Source organism: Camarhynchus parvulus, unplaced genomic scaffold, assembly GCF_901933205.1.
Source record: "Camarhynchus parvulus unplaced genomic scaffold, STF_HiC, whole genome shotgun sequence".
Classification (NCBI taxonomy): domain Eukaryota; kingdom Metazoa; phylum Chordata; class Aves; order Passeriformes; family Thraupidae; genus Camarhynchus; species Camarhynchus parvulus.
This window is the reverse complement of record NW_022148743.1, coordinates 83,460-106,593: the sequence shown is the minus strand read 5'-3', so window position 1 is coordinate 106,593 and position 23,134 is coordinate 83,460. Positions and strand designations below refer to the sequence as shown.

Here is a 23,134-nt window from a genome sequence, read left to right as displayed (position 1 = left end):
CATCAAAAACAGCAAAGAAATGGCAAAAAATCCCACCAAAAAGTGAGAAAAAAATCTCCAGAAAATCCCACCAAGAATGCCCCAAAAACGGCAAAAATTCCACCTAAAAATTGAGAAAAAAAATCCTGAAAAATTCATAGAAAATCCGACCAAGACTGCCCAAAACACGGCAAAAATTCCACCAAAAATTGAGAAAAAAATGCCAAAAAATTCCTAGAAAATCCCACCAAAAATGCCCAAGAAATGGCAAAATTCCCACTTAAAATTGAGAAAAAAATGCCAAAAAATTCCTAGAAAATCCCACCAAAAATTGAGAAAAAAATCCCCAAAAATCCATTAAAAATCCCACCAAAAATGCCCAAGAAATGGCGAAAATCCCACCTAAAAATTGAGAAAAAACTCCCCAGAAAATCCCACCAAGAATGCCCCAAAAACGGCAAAAATCCCACCTAAAAATTGAGAAAAAAATCCCAGAAAAAGCGCCAAAAGTTGACCTTAAAAATCCCATTGTAAGCCCCAAAAATTAAGAAAAAAATCCCCCAAATCTCCCCCAATATCCCCACATTTGTCACCCAAAATTCCCCAAAAATCCCATTTTTCCCCAAAAATCCCAAATTTCCCCCAAACAATCCCAAATCCCCGAAATCGCCCCATTTTCCCCGTTCCCCCTCTGCAGCAGCTGCTGGAGGCGCCCGATGGTGTCGTTCTCCTGCCCGGCCACGTGGTGGCGCTGCTGAGCACAATCCCCACATTTCCCCCAAAATCCCCCCAGAAAAACCCCAAAATGTCATCAAAAACAGCAAAGAAATGGCAAAAAATCCCACCAAGAATGCCCAAAAAACGGCAAAAATCCCACCTAAAAATTGAGAAAAAACTCCCCAGAAAATCCCACCAAGAATGCCCCAAAAACGGCAAAAATCCCACCTAAAAATTGAGAAAAAACTCCCCAGAAAATCCCACCAAGAATGCCCCAAAAACGGCAAAAATCCCACATAAAAATTGAGAAAAAAAATCCTGAAAAATTCATAGAAAATCCAACCAAGACTGCCCAAAAAACGGCAAAAATTCCACCAAAAATTGAGAAAAAACTCCCCAGAAAATCCCACCAAGAATGCCCCAAAAACGGCAAAAATCCCACCTAAAAATTGAGAAAAAAATCCCAGAAAAAGCCCCAAAAGTTGACCTTAAAAATCCCATTGTAAGCCCCAAAAATTAAGAAAAAAATCCCCCAAATCTCCCCCAATGTCCCCACATTTGTCACCCAAAATTCCCCAAAAATCCCATTTTTCCCCAAAAATCCCAAATTTCCCCCAAAACAATCCCAAATGCCCAAAATCGCCCCATTTTCCCCATTTTCCCCGTTCCCAGCCCCGTTCCCCCTCTGCAGCAGCTGCTGGAGGCGCCCGATGGTGTCGTTCTCCTGCCCGGCCACGTGGTGGCGCTGCTGAGCACAATCCCCACATTTCCCCCAAAACTGCCCCCTAAAACCCCAAATTTGTCACCCAAAATTCCCCCCAAAAACCCGTTTTTCCCCAAAAATCCCAAATTTCCCCTAAACCAATCCAAAATCTCCCCATTTTCCCCGTTCCCAGCCCCGTTCCCCCCTCTGCAGCAGCTGCTGGCGCTGCAGGCGCAGAGCTCGGCGCTGGAGGTGCCCGACGGTGTCGTTCTCCCCCCCGGCCACTTGGTGGCGCTGCTGCGCTCGCTGCGGCTGCAGGAGGCGCTGCGGGAGCTGCGGCTGCGCAATTGCCCCATGGCGGAGGCGGCGCTGGCGGAGCTGCGGCTCACGCTGGGCACCGTGCCCCGCCTGGCACGGCTGGCACTGCCCGCAGCGGGCATCGGAGCGCAGGGAATCAGCAGCCTCTGCCAGGCTGGAGCGGCTCTGCAGGTGAGGGGCTGCAAATGCCACAGAAATCCCCCAAAAAACCACAAAAATAGCACCAAAATTGAGAAAAAATGCATAGAAAATCTCACTGAAAATGCCCAAGAAACGGCAAAAATGCCACCAAAAATCGAGAAAAAAATCCATAGAGAATGCCACCAAAAATGCCCCAGAAACGGCCAAATTCCACCGAGAAATTGAGAAAAAATGCCAAAAAATTCATAGAAATTCCCACCAAAAATGCCCAAGAAACGGCAAAAATCCCACATAAAATTAAGAAAAAAATCCCAAAAATTCATAGAAAATCCACCACAAATTGAGAAAAAATCCATAGAAAATCCCACTAAAAATGCCCAAGAAACGGCAAAAATTCCACCCAGAAACGAGAAAAAAATCCATAGAAAATCCCAACAAAAATACCCAACAAACGGCAAAAATCCCACATAAAATGAAGAAAAAAATCTGGAGAAAATCCCACTAAAAATGCCCAAGAAACGGCAAAAATTCGACCTAAAAATTGAGAAAAAAATGCCAAAAAATCCATAGAAAATCCCACCAAAAATTGAGAAAAAAATCCATAGAAAATCCCACTAAAAATGGCCAAGAAATGGCAAAAATTCCACCTAAAAATTGAGAAAAAAATCCTGAATATTAATAGAAAATCCCACCAAAACTTAAGAAAAAAATCCCAAAAAATCCATAGAAAATCCCACGAAAAATTGAGAAAAAAATCCATAGAAAATTCCTGGAAAATCCCACCAAAAATGCCCAAGAAACAGCAAAAATTCCACCTGAAAATTGAGAAAAAATTCCAAAAATTCCTAGAAAATCCCACCAAAAATTGAGAAAAAATCCCCAGGGAATCCCACTACAAATGCCCAAGAGATGGCAAAAATTCCATCTGAAAATTGAGAAAAAAATCCCAAAAAACCCATAGAAATTCCCACCAAAAATGCCCCAAAAATGGCAAAAATTCCACCTACAAATTGAGAAAAAAATCCCAAAAAATCCATAGAAAATCCCACCAAAAATGCCCAAGAAACGGCAAAAATTCCACCTCAAAACTGGGAAAAAACCCAAAACATTCATAGAAAAACCCACCCAAAATTGAGAAAAAAATCCCAAAAAACCCATAGAAAATCCCACCAAACATGCCCAAAATACGGCAAAAATTCCACTAAAAATCGAGAAAAAAATTCATATAAAATCCCACCAAAAATGCCCAAAAAATGGCAAAAATCCCACATAAAATTAAGAAAAAAATCTGGAGAAAATCCCACTAAAAATGGCCAAGAAACGGCAAAAATTCCACCAAAAATCGAGAAAAAAATTCATAGAGAATGCCACCAAAAATGCCCAAGAAACGGCAAAAATCCCACATAAAATTAAGAAAAAAATCCCAAAAATTCATAGAAAATCCACCACAAATTGAGAAAAAATCCATAGAAAATCCCACTAAAAATGCCCAAGAAATGGCAAAAATCCCACCCAAAAATTGAGAAAAAAATCCCAAAAATTCCGAGAAAATCCCACTAAAAATTGAGAAAAAAATCCCCAGGGAATCCCACTACAAATGCCCAAGAGATGGCAAAAATTCTATCTGAAAATTGAGAAAAAAATCCCAAAACATTCATAAAAAATCCAACCAAAAATGCCCCAAGAAACGGCAAAAATTACACCTAAAAATTGGGAAAAGAATCCCAAAAAATCCATAGAAAATCCCCCCCAAAATGCCCCAAGAAACGGCAAAAATCCCACCCAAAATCGAGGAAAAAATCCCCAGAAAATCCCAGTAAAATTGCCCAAGAAATGGCAAAAATTCCACCCAAAATCGAGAAAAATCCACAGAAAATCCCACCTAAAATGCCCCAAGAAATGGCAAAGATTCCACCCAAAAATTGAGAAAAAATCCCCAGAAAATCCCACCAAAAATGCCCAAGAAACGGCAAAAATTCCACCAAAAAATTGAGAAAAAAATCCATAGAAAATCCCAACAAAAATACCCAAGAAACGGCAAAAATCCCACATAAAATTAAGAAAAAAATCTGGAGAAAATCCCACTAAAAATGGCCAAGAAACGGCAAAAATTCCACCTCAAAATTGAGAAAAAATCCCAAAAAATCCATAAAAAATCCCACCAAAAATGCCCCAAAAATGGCAAAAATTCCACCAAAAATTGAGAAGAAAATCCAAAAAAATCCATAGAAAATTTCACCAAAAATTGAGAAAAAATCCCAAAAAATTCATAGAAAATCCCACCCAAAATCGAGAAAAAAATTCATAGAAAATCCCACATAAAATACCCAAGAAACGGCAAAAATTCCACCTAAAAATTGAGAAAAAAATCCCAAAAAATGCATAGAAAATCCCACTAAAAATGCCCAAGAAACGGCAAAAATTCCACCTCAAAATTGGGAAAAAACCCAAAACATTCATAGAAAAACCCACCCAAAATTGAGAAAAAAATCCCAAAAAACCCATAGAAAATCCCACCAAACATGCCCAAAATACGGCAAAAATTCCACTAAAAATCGAGAAAAAAATTCATAGAAAATCCCACCAAAAATGCCCAAAAAATGGCAAAAATCCCACATAAAATTAAGAAAAAAATCTGGAGAAAATCCCACTAAAAATGGCCAAGGAACGGCAAAAATTCCACCCAAAATCGAGAAAAAAATCCATAGAGAATGCCACCAAAAATGCCCCAGAAACGACAAAATTCCACCGAGAAATTGAGAAAAAATGCCAAAAAATTCATAAAAATTTCCACCAAAAATGCCCAAGAAACGGCAAAAATCCCCCATAAAATTAAGAAAAAAATCCCAAAAATTCATAGAAAATCCACCACAAATTGAGAAAAAATCCATAGAAAATCCCACTAAAAATGCCCCAAGAAATGGCAAAAATCCCACCCAAAATTGAAAAAAAAATCCATAGAAAATCCCACTAAAAATGCCCCAAGAAATGGCAAAAATCCCACTCAAAATTGAGAAAAAAATTCCCAGAAAATCCCACAAAAATGCCCAAGAAACGGCAAAAATTCCACCTAAAAATTGAGAAAAAAACCCCAAAAATCCATAGAAAATCCCACCAAAAATGCCCAAGAAATGGCAAAAATTCCACCTGAAAATTGGGAAAAAATTCCACCAAAAATTCATAGAAAATTCCACCAAAAATTGAGAAAAAATCCCAAAAATCCCCAGAAAATCCCACCAAAAATGCCCAAGAAACGGCAAAAATTCCACCTCAAAATTGAGAAAAAATCCAAAACATTCATAGAAAAACCCACCCAAAATTGAGAAAAAATCCCAAAATCATAAAAATCCCACAAAAAGCCAAGAAATGGCAAAAATGCCACCAAAAATTGAGAAAAAATCCCAAAAAATCCATAAAAAATCCCACCAAAAATGCCCAAGAAACGGCAAAAATTCCACCTGAAATTTCAGAAAAAAATCCCCAAAAATCACTAGAAAATCCCACCAACAATGCCCCAAGAAATGGCAAAAATCCCACCCAAATTCGAGAAAAAATCCATAGAAAATCCCACTCAAAATGCCCAAGAAACGGCAAAAATTCCACCTAAAAATTGGGAAAAATTTCACCAAAAATTCATAGAAAATTCCACCTAAAAATTGGGAAAAAAATCCCCAGAGAATCCCACTGAAAACACCCAAGAAATGGCAAAAATCCCACCCAAAAATCGAAAAAAAAATTCATAGAAAATCCCACCAAAATGCCCAAGAAACGGCAAAAATTCCACCAAAAATTGAGAAAAAAATCCCCAAAAAATCCATAGAAAATTTCACCAAAAATTGAGAAAAAAATCCCAAAAAATTCATAGAAAATCCCACTAAAAATGCCCAAGAAACGGCAAAAATTCCAACTGAAAAATTGGGAAAAAAATCCTAAATATTAATAGAAAATCCCACCAAAAATTGAGAAAAAATCCCCAAAAATCCCCAGAAAATCACACCAAAAATTGAGAAAAAAATCCCCAGAAAATCCCACTAAAAATGCCCAAGAAACGGCAAAAATTCCACCAAAAATTGAGAAAAAAATCCCAAAAAATTCATAGAAAATCCCACCAAAAATCGAGAAAAAAATCCCCAAAAAATCCCACCAAAAATGCCCAAGAAACGGAAAAAATTCCACCGAAATTGAGAAAAAAATCCACAGAAAATCCCACCACAAATGCCCAAGAAACGGCAAAAATTCCTCCTGAAAATTGAGAAAAAAATCCCCCAAACTTCATAGGAAATCTCACATAAAATTGACAAAAAAATTCCAAAAATTCATAGAAAATCCACCAAAAATTGAGAAAAAAATCCCCAGAAAATCCCACCACAAATGCCCAAGAAACGGCAAAAATTTCACCTGAAAATTGACAAGAAAATACCAAAAAATTAATAGAAAATCCCACCAAAAATGCCCAAGAAATGGCAAAAATTTTACCTAAAAATTGGGAAAAATTCCACCAAAAATTCATAGAAAATTCCACCTAAAATTGAGAAAAAAGTCCCAAAAAATCCCCAGAAAATCCCACCAAAAATTGAGAAAAAATCCCAAAAATCCCCAGAAAATCCCACCAAAAATGCCCAAGAAACGGCAAAAATTCCACCTGAAAATTGAGAAAAAAATTCCAAAAAATTCATAGAAAATCCCACCACAAATTGAGAAAAAATCCCAGAAATCCCACTAAAAATGCCCAAGAAATGCGCAAAAATTCCATCTAAAAATTGAGAAAAAAATCCCAAAAAAACCCATAGAAAATCCCACCAAAAATGCCCCAAAAATGGCAAAAATTCCACCTACAAATTGAGAAAAAGATCCCAAAAAATCCATAGAAAATCCCACTCAAAATGCCCAAGAAACAGCAAAAATTCCACCAAAAATGGAGAAAAAAATCCCACCAAAAATTGAGGAAAAAATCCCAAAAATCCCCAGCAAATCCCACCAAAAATTGAGTAAAAAATCCCAAAAATCCATAGAAAATGCCACCAAAAATGTCCAAGAAACGGCAAAAATTCCACTTAAAAATTGAGAAAAAAATCCCAAAAATTCGTAGAAAATTCCACCAAAAATGAGAAAAAGATCCCAAAAAATTCATAGAAAATCCCACTAAAAATGCCCAAGAAACGGCAAAAATTCCACCTGAAAATTGAGAAAAAAATCCACAAAAAATCCATACAAAATCCCACCAAAAATGCCCAAGAAATGGCAAAAATTCCACCAAAAATTGAGAAAAAACTCCCCAGAAAATCCCACTAAAAATGCCTAAGAAACGGCAAAAATCCCACCTGAAAATTGAGAAAAAAATCCCAAAAATTCATAGAAATTCCCACCAAAAATGCCCAAGAAACAGCAAAAATTCCACCTGAAAATTGAGAAAAAAATCCCAAAAAATCCATAGAAAATCCCACCAAAAATTGGGAAAAAAATCCCCAAAAATTTCATAGAAAATCCCCCAAAAAATGCCCAAGAAACCACAAAAATCCCACCAAAAATTGGGAAAAAATCCCCCAAAAATTTCATAGAAAATCCCACCAAAAATGCCCAAGAAACCGCAAAAATTCCACCAAAAATTGAGAAAAATCCAAAAAATCCATAGAAAATCCCCCAGAAATTGGGCAAAAGTGCCCCCAAGTAATAGCGGGGCCAAAGCAGAGGCAGAGCCTCCCCCTGGGCACCCCCGTCCGCCCACCTGCGCACGGCTGGCACTGCCCGCACGCGGCATCGGAGCGCGCAGGAATCAGCAGCCTCTGCCAGGCTGGAGCGGCTCTGCAGGTGAGGGGCTGCAAATGCCACAGAAATCCCCAAAAATGGGAAAAATAGCCCCAAAAATGGCAAAAATCCTACCAAAATTGAGAAAAAAATTCCAAAAAATCCCCACAAAATCCCATCAAAAATTGAGAAAAAATCCCCAGAAAATCCCACCAAAATGCCCAAGAAACGCCAAAAATTCCACCTAAAAATTGAGAAAAAAATCCCCAAAATTCGTAGAAAATTCTACCAAAATATCAGAAAAAAATCCCAAAAATTCATAGAAAATCCCACCAAATATGCCCAAGAAATGGCAAAAATTCCACCTAAAAATTGAGAAAAAAATCCCCAGAAAATCCCACCCAGAATGCCGAAGAAACGGCAAAAATTGCGCCTAAAAATCGAGAAAAAAATCCCCAAAAAATCCATAGAAAATTTCACCAAAAATTGAGAAAAAAATCCCAAAAAATTCATAGAAAATCCCACTAAAAATGCCCAAGAAACGGCAAAAATTCCAACTGAAAATTGAGAAAAAATCCACAGAAAATCCATACAAAATCCCACCAAAAATGCCCAAGAAATGGCAAAAATTCCACCAAAAATTGAGAAAAAACTCCCCAGAAAATCCCACTAAAAATGCCCAAGAAACGGTAAAAATCCCACCTGAAAATTGAGAAAAAAATCCCAAAAAATTCCTAGAAATTCCCACCACAAATGCCCAAGAAACAGCAAAAATTCCACCTAAAAATTGAGAAAAAAATCCCAAAAATCCATAGAAAATCCCACCAAAAATTGGGAAAAAATCCCCAAAAATTTCATAGAAAATCCCCCAAAAAATGCCCAAGAAACCACAAAAATTCCACCAAAAATTGAGAAGAAAATCCAAAAAATCCACAGAAAATCCCCCCAGAAATTGGGCAAGAGCCCCAAGTCTAGCGGGGTTAAAGAGAGGCAGAGCTGCGGCTCACGCCAAGCTTGGCACGGCTGGCACTGCCCGCAGCGGCATCGAGCGAGGGAATCAGCAGCTCTGCCAGGCTGGAAGCGGCTCTGCACGGAGCCCGCACATGCCACAGAAATCCCCCAAAAAATGGGAAAAATAGCCCCAAAATTGAGAAAAAATGCATAGAAAATCTCACTGAAAATGCCCCAGAAACGGCAAAAATGCCACCCAAAATCGAGAAAAAAATCCATAGAAAATCCCACTAAAAATGCCCAAGGAACGGCAAAAATTCCACCCAGAAACGAGAAAAAAATCCATAGAAAATCCCAACAGAAATACCCAAGAAACGGCAAAAATCCCACATAAAATTAAGAAAAAAATCTGGAGAAAATCCCACCAAAAATGCCCAAGAAACAGCAAAAATTCCACCTGAAAATTGGGAAAAAATGCCAAAAAAATCATAGAAAATCCCACCAAAAATGCCCCAAGAAATGGCAAAAATCCCACCTAAAAATTGAGAAAAAATCCCAAAAAATCCACAGAAAATCCCCCCAGAAATTGGGCGCAAACTGCCCCAAGTGCCCCAGCGGGGCCAAAGCAGAGGCAGAGCTGGGGCTCCCCCTGGGCACCGTGCCCCGCCTGGCACGGCTGGCACTGCCTGCAGCGGGCCCGAGCGGGGCGGGAATCAGCAGCCTCTGCCAGGCTGGAGCGGCTCTGCAGGTGAGGGGCTGGAAATGCCACAGAAATCCCCCAAAAAATGGGAAAAATAGCACCAAAATTGAGAAAAAATGCACAGAAAATCCCACTGAAAATGCCCAAGAAACGCCAAAAATTCCACCTAAAAATTGAGAAAAAAATCCCCAAAATTCGTAGAAAATTCTACCAAAATATCAGAAAAAAATCCCAAAAATTCATAGAAAATCCCACCAAAAATGCCCAAGAAATGGCAAAAATTCCACCTAAAAATTGAGAAAAAAATCCCCAGAAAATCCCACCCAGAATGCCGAAGAAACGGCAAAAATTGCGCCTAAAAATCGAGAAAAAAATCCCCAAAAATCCATAGAAAATTTCACCAAAAATTGAGAAAAAAATCCCAAAAAATTCATAGAAAATCCCACTAAAAATGCCCAAGAAACGGCAAAAATTCCAACTGAAAATTGAGAAAAAATCCACAGAAAATCCATACAAAATCCCACCAAAAATGCCCAAGAACTGGCAAAAATTCCACCAAAAATTGAGAAAAAACTCCCCAGAAAATCCCACTAAAAATGCCCAAGAAACGGTAAAAATCCCACCTGAAAATTGAGAAAAAAATCCCAAAAAATTCATAGAAATTCCCACCACAAATGCCCAAGAAACAGCAAAAATTCCACCTAAAAATTGAGAAAAAAATTCCAAAAAATCCATAGAAAATCCCACCAAAAATTGGGAAAAAAATCCCCAAAAATTTCATAGAAAATCCCCCAAAAAATGCCCAAGAAACCACAAAAATTCCACCAAAAATTGAGAAGAAAATCCAAAAAAATCCACAGAAAATCCCCCCAGAAATTGACAAACTGCCCCAAAGTGACAAGCGGGCAAAGCAGAGGCAGAGCTGCGGCTCCCCCTGGGCACCGTCCCCGCCTGGCACGGCTGGCACTGCCCGCAGCAGCATCGGAGCGCAGGGAATCAGCAGCCTCTGCCAGGCTGGAGCGGCTCTGCACGGGAGCGGCTGCACATGCCACAGAAATCCCCCAAAAAATGGGAAAAATAGCACCAAAATTGAGAAAAAATGCATAGAAAATCTCACTGAAAATGCCCAAGAAACGGCAAAAATGCCACCAAAAATTGAGAAAAAAATCCCAAAAAATTCATAGAAAATCCCACCCAAAAATCGAGAAAAAAATCCCAAAAAAATCCCACCAAAAATGCCCAAGAAACGGAAAAAATTCCACCAAAATTGAGAAAAAAATCCCCAGAAAATCTCACCAAAAATGCCCAAGGAACGGCAAAAATGCCACCAAAAATCGAGAAAAAAATCCATAGAGAATGCCACCAAAAATGCCCCAGAAACGGCCAAATTCCACCGAGAAATTGAGAAAAAATGCCAAAAAATTCATAGAAATTCCCACCAAAAATGCCCAAGAAACGGCAAAAATCCCACATAAAATTAAGAAAAAAATCCCAAAAATTCATAGAAAATCCACCACAAATTGAGAAAAAATCCATAGAAAATCCCACTAAAAATGCCCAAGAAATGGCAAAAATCCCACCCAAAATTGAGAAAAAAATCCCAAAAAATTCCTAGAAAATCCCACTAAAAATTGAGAAAAAAATCCCCAGGGAATCCCACTACAAATGCCCAAGAGATGGCAAAAATTCTATCTGAAAATTGAGAAAAAAATCCCAAAACATTCATAAAAAATCCAACCAAAAATGCCCCAAGAAACGGCCAAAATTACACCTAAAAATTGGGAAAAGAATCCCAAAAAATCCATAGAAAATCCCCCCCAAAATGCCCCAAGAAACGGCAAAAATCCCACCCAAAATCGAGGAAAAAATCCCCAGAAAATCCCAGTAAAATTGCCCAAGAAATGGCAAAAATTCCACCCAAAATCGAGAAAAAATCCATAGAAAATCCCACCTAAAATGCCCCAAGAAATGGCAAAGATTCCACCCAAAATTGAGAAAAAAATCCCCAGAAAATCCCACTAAAAATGCCCAAGAAACGGCAAAAATTCCACCCAGAAACGAGAAAAAAAATCCATAGAAAATCCCAACAAAAATACCCAAGAAACGGCAAAAATCCCACATAAAATTAAGATAAAAATCTGGAGAAAATCCCACAAAAATGCCCAAGAAATGGCAAAAATTCCACCTAAAAATTGAGAAAAAAATCCCCAGAAAATCCCACCCAGAATGCTGAAGAAACGGCAAAAATTGCGCCTAAAAATCGAGAAAAAAATCCCCAAAAAATCCATAGAAAATTTCACCAAAAATTGAGAAAAAAATCCCAAAAAATTCATAGAAAATCCCACTAAAAATGCCCAAGAAACGGCAAAAATTCCAACTGAAAATTGAGAAAAAAATCCATAGAAAATCCATACAAAATCCCACCAAAAATGCCCAAGAACTGGCAAAAATTCCACCAAAAATTGAGAAAAAACTCCCCAGAAAATCCCACTAAAAATGCCCAAGAAACGGTAAAAATCCCACCTGAAAATTGAGAAAAAAATCCCAAAAAATTCATAGAAATTCCCACCACAAATGCCCAAGAAACAGCAAAAATTCCACCTAAAAATTGAGAAAAAATTCCAAAAATCCATAGAAAATCCCACCAAAAATTGGGAAAAAAATCCCCAAAAATTTCATAGAAAATCCCCCAAAAAATGCCCAAGAAACCACAAAAATTCCACCAAAAATTGAGAAGAAAATCCAAAAAATCCACAGAAAATCCCCCCAGAAATTGGGCGCAAAGTGCCCCAAGTGCCCCAGCGGGGCCAAAGCAGAGGCAGAGCTGGGGCTCCCCCTGGGCACCGTGCCCCGCCTGGCACGGCTGGCACTGCCCGCAGCGGCATCGGAGCGCAGGGAATCAGCAGCCTCTGCCAGGCTGGAGCGGCTCTGCACGGGAGCGGCTGCACATGCCACAGAAATCCCCCAAAAAACCACAAAAATAGCCCCAAACTTGAGAAAAAATGCATAGAAAATCTCACTGAAAATGCCCAAGAAACGGCAAAAATGCCACCAAAAATCGAGAAAAAAATCCCAAAAACTTCATAGAAAACCCCACCAAAAATCGAGAAAAATATCCCCAAAAAATCCCACCAAAAATGCCCAAGAAACGGAAAAAATTCCACCGAAATTGAGAAAAAAATCCCCAGAAAATCTCACCAAAATGCCCAAGGAACGGCAAAAATGCCACCAAAAATCGAGAAAAAAATCCATAGAGAATGCCACCAAAAATGCCCCAGAAACGGCAAAATTCCACCGAGAAATTGAGAAAAAATGCCCAAGAAACGGCAAAAATCCCACATAAAATTAAGAAAAAAATCCCAAAAATTCATAGAAAATCCACCACAAATTGAGAAAAAATCCATAGAAAATCCCACTAAAAATGCCCAAGAAATGGCAAAAATCCCACCCAAAATTGAGAAAAAAATCCCCAGAAAATCCCACTAAAAATGCCCAAGGAACGGCAAAAATTCCACCCAGAAACGAGAAAAAAATCCATAGAAAATCCCAACAAAAATACCCAAGAAACGGCAAAAATCCCACATAAAATTAAGAAAAAAATCTGGAGAAAATCCCACTAAAAATGCCCAAGAAACGCCAAAAATTCCACCTAAAAATTGAGAAAAAAATCCTAAATATTAATAGAAAATCCCACCAAAACTTAAGAAAAAAATCCCAAAAAATCCATAGAAAATCCCACGAAAAATTGAGAAAAAAATCCATAGAAAATTCCTGGAAAATGCCACCAAAAATGCCCAAGAAACGGCAAAAATTCCACCAAAAAATGCCAAAAAATTGCTAGAAAATCCCACTAAAAATTGAGAAAAAAATCCCCAGGAAATCCCACTAAAAATGCCCAAGAAATGGCAAAAATCACACCAAAAATTGAGAAAAAAACCCCAAAAAATCCCCAGAAAATCCCACCAAAAATGCCCAAGAAACAGCAAAAATTCCACCGGAAAATTGAGAAAAAATTCCCAAAAATTCATATAAAATCCCACAAAAAATGCCCCAAAAATGGCAAAAATTCCACTAAAAATCGAGAAAAAAATTCATAGAAAATCCCACCAAAAATGCCCAAGAAATGGCAAAAATTCCACCAAAAATCGAGAAAAAAATTCATAGAAAATCCCACCAAAAATGCCCAAGAAACGGCAAAAATTCCACCCAAAATTGAGAAAAAAATCCAAAAAATTTCATAGAAAACCCCATAGAAAATGCCCAAGAAACAGCAAAAAATCCAACGAAAAATTGGGAAAAAAACCCCAAAAAATTCATAGATAATCCCACCAAAAATGCCCAAGAAATGGTAAAAATCCCACCCAAAATTGAGAAAAAAATCCCAAAAAATTCCTAGAAAATTCCACCAAAAATTGAGAAAGAAATCCCCAGAAAATGCCCCCAAAAATGCCCAAAACGGCAAAAATCTCCGGGAAAAAGGGAAAAATTCAAAAAAGTTCCCAGGAAATTCCTCTAAAAATGGTCACTCAGTGGTCACTCAGTGGTCACTCAGTGGTCACTCAATGGTCACTCAGTGGTCACTCATGGTCACTGGTCACCCAGTGGTCACCCAGTGGTCACCCAGTGGTCACTCAGTGGTCACTCAGTGGTCACTCAGTGGTCACTCATGGTCACTGGTCACCCAGTGGTCACTCAGTGGTCACTCGTGGTCACTCAGTGGTCACTCAGTGGTCACTCATTGGTCACTCAATGGTCACTCAGTGGTCACTCAGTGGTCACTCATTGGTCACTCAATGGTCACTCATTGGTCACTCACTGGTCACTCAGTGGTCACTCAGTGGTCACTCATTGGTCACTCAATGGTCACTCAGTGGTCACTCAGTGGTCACTCTGGTCACTGGTCACTCACTGGTCAGTGGTCAGTGGTCACTCAGTGGTCACGGTCACTCTGGTCAGTCCCTGCAGGTGCTGGATCTCAGCCTGAACCCCGTGGTCACTCAGTGGTCACTCAGTGGTCACTCACTGGTCAGTGGTCACTCAGTGGTCACTCAGTGGTCACTCTGGTCAGTCCCTGCAGGTGCTGGATCTCAGCCTGAACCCCGTGGTCACTCACTGGTCACTCACTGGTCACTGGTCACTCACTGGTCACTCATGGTCACTCACTGGTCAGTGGTCAGTGGTCACTCAGTGGTCACTCAGTGGTCACTCACTGGTCACTGGTCACTCAGTGGTCACTCAGTGGTCACTCACTGGTCAGTGGTCACTCACTGGTCAGTGGTCACTCACTGGTCACTCAGTGGTCACTCAGTGGTCACTCTGCTCAGTCCCTGCAGGTGCTGGATCTCAGCCTGAACCCCGTGGTCACTCACTGGTCACTCACTGGTCACTGGTCACTCAGTGGTCACTCAGTGGTCACTCAGTGGTCACTCACTGGTCACTGGTCACTCAGTGGTCACTCAGTGGTCACTCAGTGGTCACTCACTGGTCAGTGGTCACTCAGTGGTCACTCAGTGGTCACTCTGCTCAGTCCCTGCAGGTGCTGGATCTCAGCCTGAACCCCGTGGTCAGCGGCCGCGCTGTGGCCGCGCTGCTGGCGCAGTGTCCGGCGCTGGTCACTCTGAGGCTGCAGGGCTGCGGCATCACCGAGCCCTTCTCCGTGCCCGGTGAGGAGTTTGGGGTGAAAAACGGGGATTTTGGGAAAAATGGGGGAAAAAATCAAAATTTGAGGGAAAAAATTGAATTTTTATTGGGATTTTAATGGGATTGGTCACTCAGTGGTCACTCAGTGGTCACTCAATGTCCAGGGCTGTGGTCTCACACAGCCCTTCCCATCCCAGTTGAGTTTTGGGGTGAAAAACGGGGATTTTGGGAAAAAATGGGGAAAAAAATCAAAATTTTGGGGGAAAAAAATCGAATTTTTGGGAAAAAATCAAATTTTTGGGGGCATTTTCTTGGGATTGGTCACTCAGTGGTCACTCAGTGGTCACTCAAAATGGCTGGGGCTGCAGCCACTGCCGGCCCTTCCCATCCCAGGTGAGTTTTGGGGTGAAAAACGGGGATTTTGGGCAAAAATTGGGAAAAAAATCAAATTTTGCGGTAAAAACTTGAATTTTTATTGGGATTTTAATGGGATTGGTCACTCAGTGGTCACTCAGTGGTCACTCTGTGGTCACTCTCAATGTCCAGAGCTGACCTGGCCCATCCCAGGTGAGTTTTGGGGTGAAAAACGGGGATTTGGGGAAAAAAATGGGGAAAAAAATCAAATTTTGGGGGAAACAAATCGAATTTTTGGGGAAAAAAATCAAATTTTTGGGAAAAAATCAAATTTTTGGGGGCATTTTCTTGGGATTGGTCACTCAGTGGTCACTCTGTGGTCACTCAGAATGGCTGGGGCTGTGGTCTCACCCAGCCCTTCCCCATCCCAGGTGAGTTTTGGGGTGAAAAATTGAAATTTTGGGAAAAAATTGGTAAAAAAAATCAAATTTTGGGGGGAAAAAATCGAATTTTTGGGGCATTTTCTTGGGATTGGTCACTCATTGGTCACTCAGTGGTCACTCAGTGGTCACTCTGAATATCCAGAGCTGACCCAGCCCATCCCAGGTGAGTTTTGGGGTGAAAATTTGAAATTTTGGGAAAAAATTGGGTAAAAAAATAAAAATTTTGCGTAAAAATGGAATTTTTATTGGGATTTTAATGGGATTGGTCACTCAGTGGTCACTCTGTGGTCACTCAGTGGTCACTCAGGGGTCACTTTGAATGTCCAGGGCTGACCCAGCCCATCCCAGGTGAGTTTTGGGGTGAAAAACGGGGATTTTGGGGAAAAATTGGGGAAAAAAATCAAATTTGGGGAAAAAATCGAATTTTTGGGAAAAAATCAAATTTTTGGGGGCATTTTCTTGGGATTGGTCACTCTGTGGTCACTCAGTGGTCACTCAGTGGTCACTCTCAATGTCCGGAGCTGACCCGGCCCATCCCAGGTGAGGAATTTGGGGTGAAAAATGGGAATTTTGGGAAAAAATTGGGAAAAAATTTCAAATTTTTGGGGAAAAAAATCGAATTTTTGGGGGCATTTTAATGGGATTGGTCACTCAGTGGTCACTCAGTGGTCACTCAGTGGTCACTCTCAATGTCCAGAGCTGACCCGGCCCATCCCAGGTGAGTTTTGGGGTGAAAAACGGGGATTTTGAGAAAAAAATGGGAATTTTTAGCGTAAAAAATTGAATTTTTAGGGGGAAATCCCAATAATTTTGGGGTGAAATTTGGGGTAAAAAAGGGAATTTTGGGAGCAAAAAAATCCTGGAAATTTTTGGGGAGAAAAAAGGGAATTTTGGGGAAAAATTTATAGCAATTTTGGGGGAAATATCTGGGATTTTGGGAAAAATTGAGATTTTTCAAGGAGGAAATGGGAATTTTAAGGGACAAAATTTTAAAGTTTTTGGGAAAAAAATTTGGAATTTTGGGGGAAAAATTTGGAATTTTGGGGGAAAATTGGGAATTTTGGGGAAAAAATTGGGGAATTTTGGGGATTAAAATTGGGATCTTTGACAAAAAATGGGAATTTGGGGGAAAAAAGGAAATTTTAGGGTGAAAAATGGGAATTTTGGGGGAAAAAATTGGGAATTTGGCGAGAAAATCCTGGATATTTTGGGGGGAAAAAGGCAAATTTTAGGGAAAACCATTTGGAATTTTGGGGGGAAAATTGGGAATTTTTGGGAAAAAAATGGGAATTTTGGGTGGAAAATTGAGAATTTTGGGGAAATTGAGAATTTTGAGGGGAAAATTGGGAATTTTGGGTGGAAAAATTGGGAATTTTGGGTGGAAAATTGGGAATTTTGGGTGGAAATTTGGGAATTTTGGGGAAATCTTTGGGAATAATTCTGGAATTGTGTCCCGGTGACAGAGGCGTCGCCTCTGTGGGAATTTTGGGGCAGAAAATGGGAATTTTATGAGGAAAAAAATGGGAATTTTGGGGGAAATTGTGGGAATTTTTGGGGGAAATTGTGGGAATTTTTGGGGGAAAATCCTGGGAAATTTTGGGGAAAAATTGGGAATTTTTGGGAATAAAATTGGGATCTGTGACCAAAAATGGGAATTGGGGGGAAAAAAGAGATTTTAGAAAATGGGAATTTTGGGGGAAAATTGGGAATTTTGGGGGGAAAAATTCCAATAATTTGGGGGAAAAATCCTGGGAAATTTTGGGGGGAAAAAGGAAAATTTTATGGAAAATAATTTGGAATTTTGGGGGGAAAAATTGGGAATTTTAGGGAAAAATTGGGAATTTTGGGGGGAAAATTTGGAATTTTAGGGAAAAATTGGGAATTTTGGGGGAAAAATTGGGGATTTTGGGGGGAAAAGTGGGAATTTTGGTTGGAAAATTGGGAATTTTGGTTGGAAAATTGGGAATTTTGGGGAAATTTTGGGGAATTTGGGGAAAACTTTGGGAATAATTCTGGAATGGTGTCCCGGTGACAGAGGCGTCCCCTCTGTGGGAATTTTGGGGCAGAAAATGGGAATTTTATGAGGAAAAAATGGGAATTTTGGGGGAAATTGTGGGAATTTTTGGGGGAAAATCCTGGGAAATTTTGGGGAAAAATTGGGAATTTTTGGGAATAAAATTGGGATCTGTGACCAAAAATGGGAATTTGGGGGAAAAAAGAGATTTTAGGGTGAAAATGGGAATTTTGGGGGAAAATTGGGAATTTTGGGGGGAAAAATTCCAATAATTTTGGGGAAAAATCCTGGGAAATTTTGGAGGGAAAAAGGAACATTTTATGGAAAATAATTTGGAATTTTGGGGGGAAAAATTGGGAATTTTAGGGAAAAATTGGGAATTTTGGGGGGAAAATTGGGAATTTTGGTTGGAAAATTGGGAATTTTGGTTGGAAAATTGGGAATTTTGGGGAAATTTTGGGGAATTTGGGGAAAACTTTGGGAATAATTCTGGAATGGTGTCCCGGTGACAGAGGCGTCCCTCTGTGGGAATTTTGGGGCAGAAAATGGGAATTTTATGAGGAAAAAATGGGAATTTTGGGGGAAATTGTGGGAATTTTTGGGGGAAAATCCTGGGAAATTTTGGGGAAAAATTGGGAATTTTTGGGAATAAAATTGGGATCTGTGACCAAAAATGGGAATTTGGGGGAAAAAAGAGATTTTAGGGTGAAAATGGGAATTTTGGGGAAAATTGGGAATTTTGGGGGGAAAAATTCCAATAATTTTGGGGAAAATCCTGGGAAATTTTGGAGGGAAAAGGAACATTTTATGGAAAATAATTTGAATTTTTGGGGGAAAATTGGGAATTTTGGGGGAAAATTGGGAATTTTGGGGAATTTTGGTTGGAAAAATTGGGAATTTTGGGGTTGGGGAAATTGTTTGGGGAAATTTTGGGGAATTTGGGGAAAACTTTGGGAATAATTCTGGAATGGTGTCCCGGTGACAGAGGCGTCCCCTCTGTGGGAATTTTGGGGCAGAAAATGGGAATTTTATGAGGAAAAAAAAAAGGGATTTTGGGGGGAAATTGTGGGAATTTTGGGGAAATTTTATGGAAAATTTTTGGGAATTTTGGGGAAATCTTTGGGAATAATTCTGGAATGGTGTCCCGGTGGCAGAGGCGTCCCCCCTGAAGTCGCTGTCCCTGTCCCACAACCCCCTGGGGGATAATATGGGGGAAAAATTGGGAATTTTGGGTGGAAAATTGGGGATTTTGGGTGGAAATCTTTGGGGATTTTGGGGAAATTCTTGGGAATTTTGGTTGTAAATTTGGGAATAATTCTGGAATGGTGTCCCGGTGGCAGAGGCGTCCCCTCTGTGGGAATTTTGGGGTGGAAAGTGGGAATTTTATGAGGAAAAAAAAAGGAATTTTGGGGGGAAAATTGTGGGAATTTTGGGGAAATTTTATGGAAAATTTTTGGGAATTTTGGGGAAATCTTTGGGAATAATTCTGGAATGGTGTCCCGGTGGCAGAGGCGTCTCCTCTGTGGGAATTTTGGGGCAGAAAATGGGAATTTTATGAGGAAAAAAATGGGAATTTTGGGTGGAAAATTGGGAATTTTGGGTGTAAATTTGGGAATTTTGGGGGAAATTTTTGGGAATTTTGGTGGAAATTTGGGAATAACTCTGGAATGGTGTCCCGGTGGCAGAGGCGTCCCCCCTGCAGTCGCTGTCCCTGTCCCACAACCCCCTGGGGTGGAATATGGGGGAAAAATTGGGAATTTTGGGTGGAAAATTGGGAATTTTGGGTGGAAATTTGGGAATTTTGGGTGGAAATTAAATTTTTGGGAAATGTTTGGGAATAGGGAAGGGCCCCTCTGTGGGAATTTGTGGGGCGAAAATGGGAATTTTATGAGGGAAAAAAAAGGAATTTTGGGGGGAAAATTGTGGGAATTTTGGGGAAATTTTATGGAAAATTTTTGGGAATTTTGGGGAAATCTTTGGGAATAATTCTGGAATGGTGTCCCGGTGGCAGAGGCGTCCCCTCTGTGGGAATTTTGGGGTGGAAAGTGGGAATTTTATGAGGAAAAAAATGGGAATTTTGGGGGGAAATTGTGGGAATTTTGGGAGGAGAAAATTGGGAATCTTGGGTGGAAATTTGGGAATTTTGGGGAAATCTTTGGGAATAATTCTGGAATGGTGTCCCGGTGGCAGAGGCCCCCCCCTGCAGTCGCTGTCCCTGTCCCACAACCCCCTGGGGGGGAATATGGGGGAAAAATTGGGAATTTTGGGTGGAAAATTGGGGATTTTGGGTGGAAAATTGGGGATTTTGGGTGGAAATTTTTGGGAATTTTGGGGAAATGTTTGGGAATAATTCTGGAATGGTGTCCCGGTGACAGAGGCGTCCCCTCTGTGGGAATTTTGGGGCAGAAAATGGGAATTTTATGAGGGAAAAAAAGGAATTTTGGGGGAAAATTGTGGGAATTTTGGGGAAATTTTATGGAAAATTTTTGGGAATTTTGGGGAAATCTTTGGGAATAATTCTGGAATGGTGTCCCGGTGGCAGAGGTGTCCCCTCTGTGGGAATTTTGGGGGGAAAGTGGGGAATTTTATGAGGAAAAAATGGGAATTTTGGGGGGAAATTGTGGGAATTTTGGGAGGAGAAAATTGGGAATCTTGGGTGGAAATTTGGGAATTTTGGGGAAATCTTTGGGAATAATTCTGGAATGGTGTCCCGGTGGCAGAGGCGTCCCCCCTGCAGTCGCTGTCCCTGTCCCACAACCCCGTGGGGAATATGGGGAAAAATTGGGAATTTTGGGTGGAAAATTGGGGATTTTGGGTGGAAAATTGGGGATTTTGGGTGGAAATTTTTGGGAATTTTGGGGAAATGTTTGGGAATAACTCTGGAATGGTGTCCCGGTGACAGAGGCGTCCCCTCTGTGGGAATTTTGGGGTGGAAAGTGGGAATTTTATGAGGAAAAAAAAAAGGAATTTTGGGGGGAAATTGTGGGAATTTTGGGGAAATTTTGTGGAAAATTTTTGGGAATTTTGGTTGGAAATTTGGGAATAACTCTGGAATGGTGTCCCGGTGGCAGAGGCGTCCCCCCTGCAGTCGCTGTCCCTGTCCCACAACCCCTGGGCCGCGAGGGGCTGCGGCGCCTCCTGAGGACGATCCCGGCCCTGCGGAGCCTGCGCAGCCTCGAGCTGGCCGCGGTCACCGGGCACAGCGCCGGGGACAGCGCCGGGGACATCGGGGACGTCGGCAGGGACGTGGCTGAGTACCTGCAGCAGGTCTGGGGACACTCGGGGACATTGGGGGGACATTGGGGGGATTGGGGACATTGGGGGTGTTGGGGACATTGGGGACATTGGGGGTGTTGGGGACATTGGGGGATTGGGGACATTGGGGGTGTTGGGGACATTGGGGGATTGGGGGGATTGGGGACATTGGGGACATCGGCAGGGACGTGGCTGAGTACCTGCAGCAGGTCTGGGGACACTCGGGGACATTGGGGGGACATTGGGGGGATTGGGGGGGATGGGGGATTGGGGACATTGGGGGAACATTTGGGACATTGGGGGGATTGGGGACATTGGGGACAATGGGGGATTGGGGACATTGGGGGTGTTGGGAACATTTGGGGGGATTTGGGACATTGGGGACACTGGGGGGATTGGGGACATTGGGGGGGATTGGGGACATTGGGGGATTGGGGGTGTTGGGGTCATTGGGGACATCGGCAGGGACGTGGCCCAGTACCTGCAGCAGGTCTGGGGACACTCGGGGACATTGGGGGGACAGCGGGGACATTGGGGGGATTGGGGACATTGGGGACATTGGGGACACTCAGGGGAATTGAGGACATTGGGGACATTGGGGGGATTGGGGCTGTTGGGAACATTTAGGGACATTGGGGGATGTTGGGGTTTGGGGACATTGGGGACATCGGCAGGGACGTGGCCGAGTACCTGCAGCAGGTCTGGGGACAGCAGAGGGGACACTGGGGACACTGGAGGGATGGGGGACATTGGAGGTGTTGGGGACATTGGGGACATTGTGGGACATTGGGGTTGTTGGTGGCATTGGTGATCGTGATGACCTTGGGGACACTGGGGACTTCGGGAGATGCTGGGGACATTGGGGGGACCCTCGGGACATTGGAGGGATTGGGGACATTGGGGACTTTGTGGGACATTGGGGACATTTGGGACCTTGGGGACCTTGGTGGGCCATTAGGGACCTTGGTGATGTTGGGGACACTGGGGACATTGGTGGGACATTGGGGACACTGGGGACATTGGGGACCTTGGTGGGACATTGGGGACACTGGGGACTTTGTGGGACATCGGGGACGCTGGGGACATGTGAGATGTTGGTGACATCAGTGACTTTGGGGACTTTGTGGGACATTGGGGACGTTGGGAACGTTGGGGACATTTGGGACACTGGGGACTTGGTGGGACATTAGGGACGTTGGGGACATTTGGGACCTTGGGGACATTTGGGACCTTGTTGATATTGGTGACACTGTGGACATTTGGGACCTTGGTGACACTGGGGACTCGGTGGGACATTGTGGGGCGTTGTTGGTGACCTCGGTGACCTCGGTGACGTCCCCGGTGTCACCGCGTGTCCCTGCCAGGCCGACTGTGCCCTCTGTCACCTGTCGCTGGCCGGGAACCACCTGAGGGACAAGGACATCGACGAGCTGGCACGGTGAGGGGACAGCGGGGACACCCTGGGGACAGCGGGGACACCCTGGGGACTCCATGGGGACACCATGGGGACACCCTGGGGACAGCGGGGACACCCTGGGGACTCCATGGGGACACCATGGGGACTCCATGGGGACACCCTGGGGACAGCGGGGACACCCTGGGGACATTGGGGACACCATTGGGGACACCTTGGGGACATTGGGGACACCGTGGGAACTCCATGGGGACAACATGGGGACACCCTGGGGACACCCTGGGGACATCAGGGACACCCTGGGGACTCCATGGGGACATTGGGGACACCCTGGGGACATCGGGAGCCATTTGGGGTCATTTTGGTGCCACCTGGCGCCATTTTGGTGCCATTTCGGTGCCAATTTTGACCATTTGGTGCCATTTGGTGCCACCCTGGGGACATTTTGGGTCATTTTGGTGACAATTTTGGGCCATTTGGGGCCATTTCAGTGCCAGTTTGGGCCATTTCGGTGCCAATTTTGTGTCACTTTGGTGCCAATTTTGGGGCCATTTTATGACCTTTTGGTGCCACTTGGTGCCATTTGAGTCCCATTTTGGGCCATTTGGTGCCAATTTTGGGCCTTTTTGGTGCCAATTTTGGGCCTTTATGGTGCCAGTTTGTGCCATTTTGGTCCCATTTCAGTGCCAATTTTGGCCATTTTGGGCCATTTTGGGGCCATTTGGTGCCACCCTGGGGACATTTTGGGGACAATTTTGGG

General features: G+C 42.2%; 1 protein-coding gene across 1 annotated transcript; it reads left to right on the top strand.

Moving 5' to 3' along the window:
* The first annotated feature begins 1,597 nt into the window (after positions 1-1,597).
* Positions 1,598-22,404, top strand: LOC115917070 (tonsoku-like protein). The gene is made up of 4 exons (XM_030970805.1): positions 1,598-1,888; positions 14,782-14,917; positions 20,777-20,972; positions 22,325-22,404. The coding sequence occupies exons 1-3, from the start codon at positions 1,754-1,756 to the stop codon at positions 20,845-20,847; spliced, it is 342 nt and encodes a 113-aa protein (XP_030826665.1). The 5' UTR covers positions 1,598-1,753; the 3' UTR covers positions 20,848-20,972; positions 22,325-22,404.
* The last annotated feature ends 730 nt before the right edge of the window (positions 22,405-23,134 follow it).

Excerpts from the sequence above, each read along its gene's own strand:
- LOC115917070 (XM_030970805.1), top strand. The coding sequence starts at position 1,754 with ATGGCGGAGGCGGCGCTGGCGGAGCTGCGGCTCACGCTGGGCACCGTG. Across the intron at positions 1,889-14,781 it reads AGGCTGGAGCGGCTCTGCAG|TCCCTGCAGGTGCTGGATCT; the intron begins GTGAGGGGCTGC and ends CACTCTGCTCAG. Across the intron at positions 14,918-20,776 it reads CGAGCCCTTCTCCGTGCCCG|AGGCGTCCCCCCTGCAGTCG; the intron begins GTGAGGAGTTTG and ends TCCCGGTGGCAG.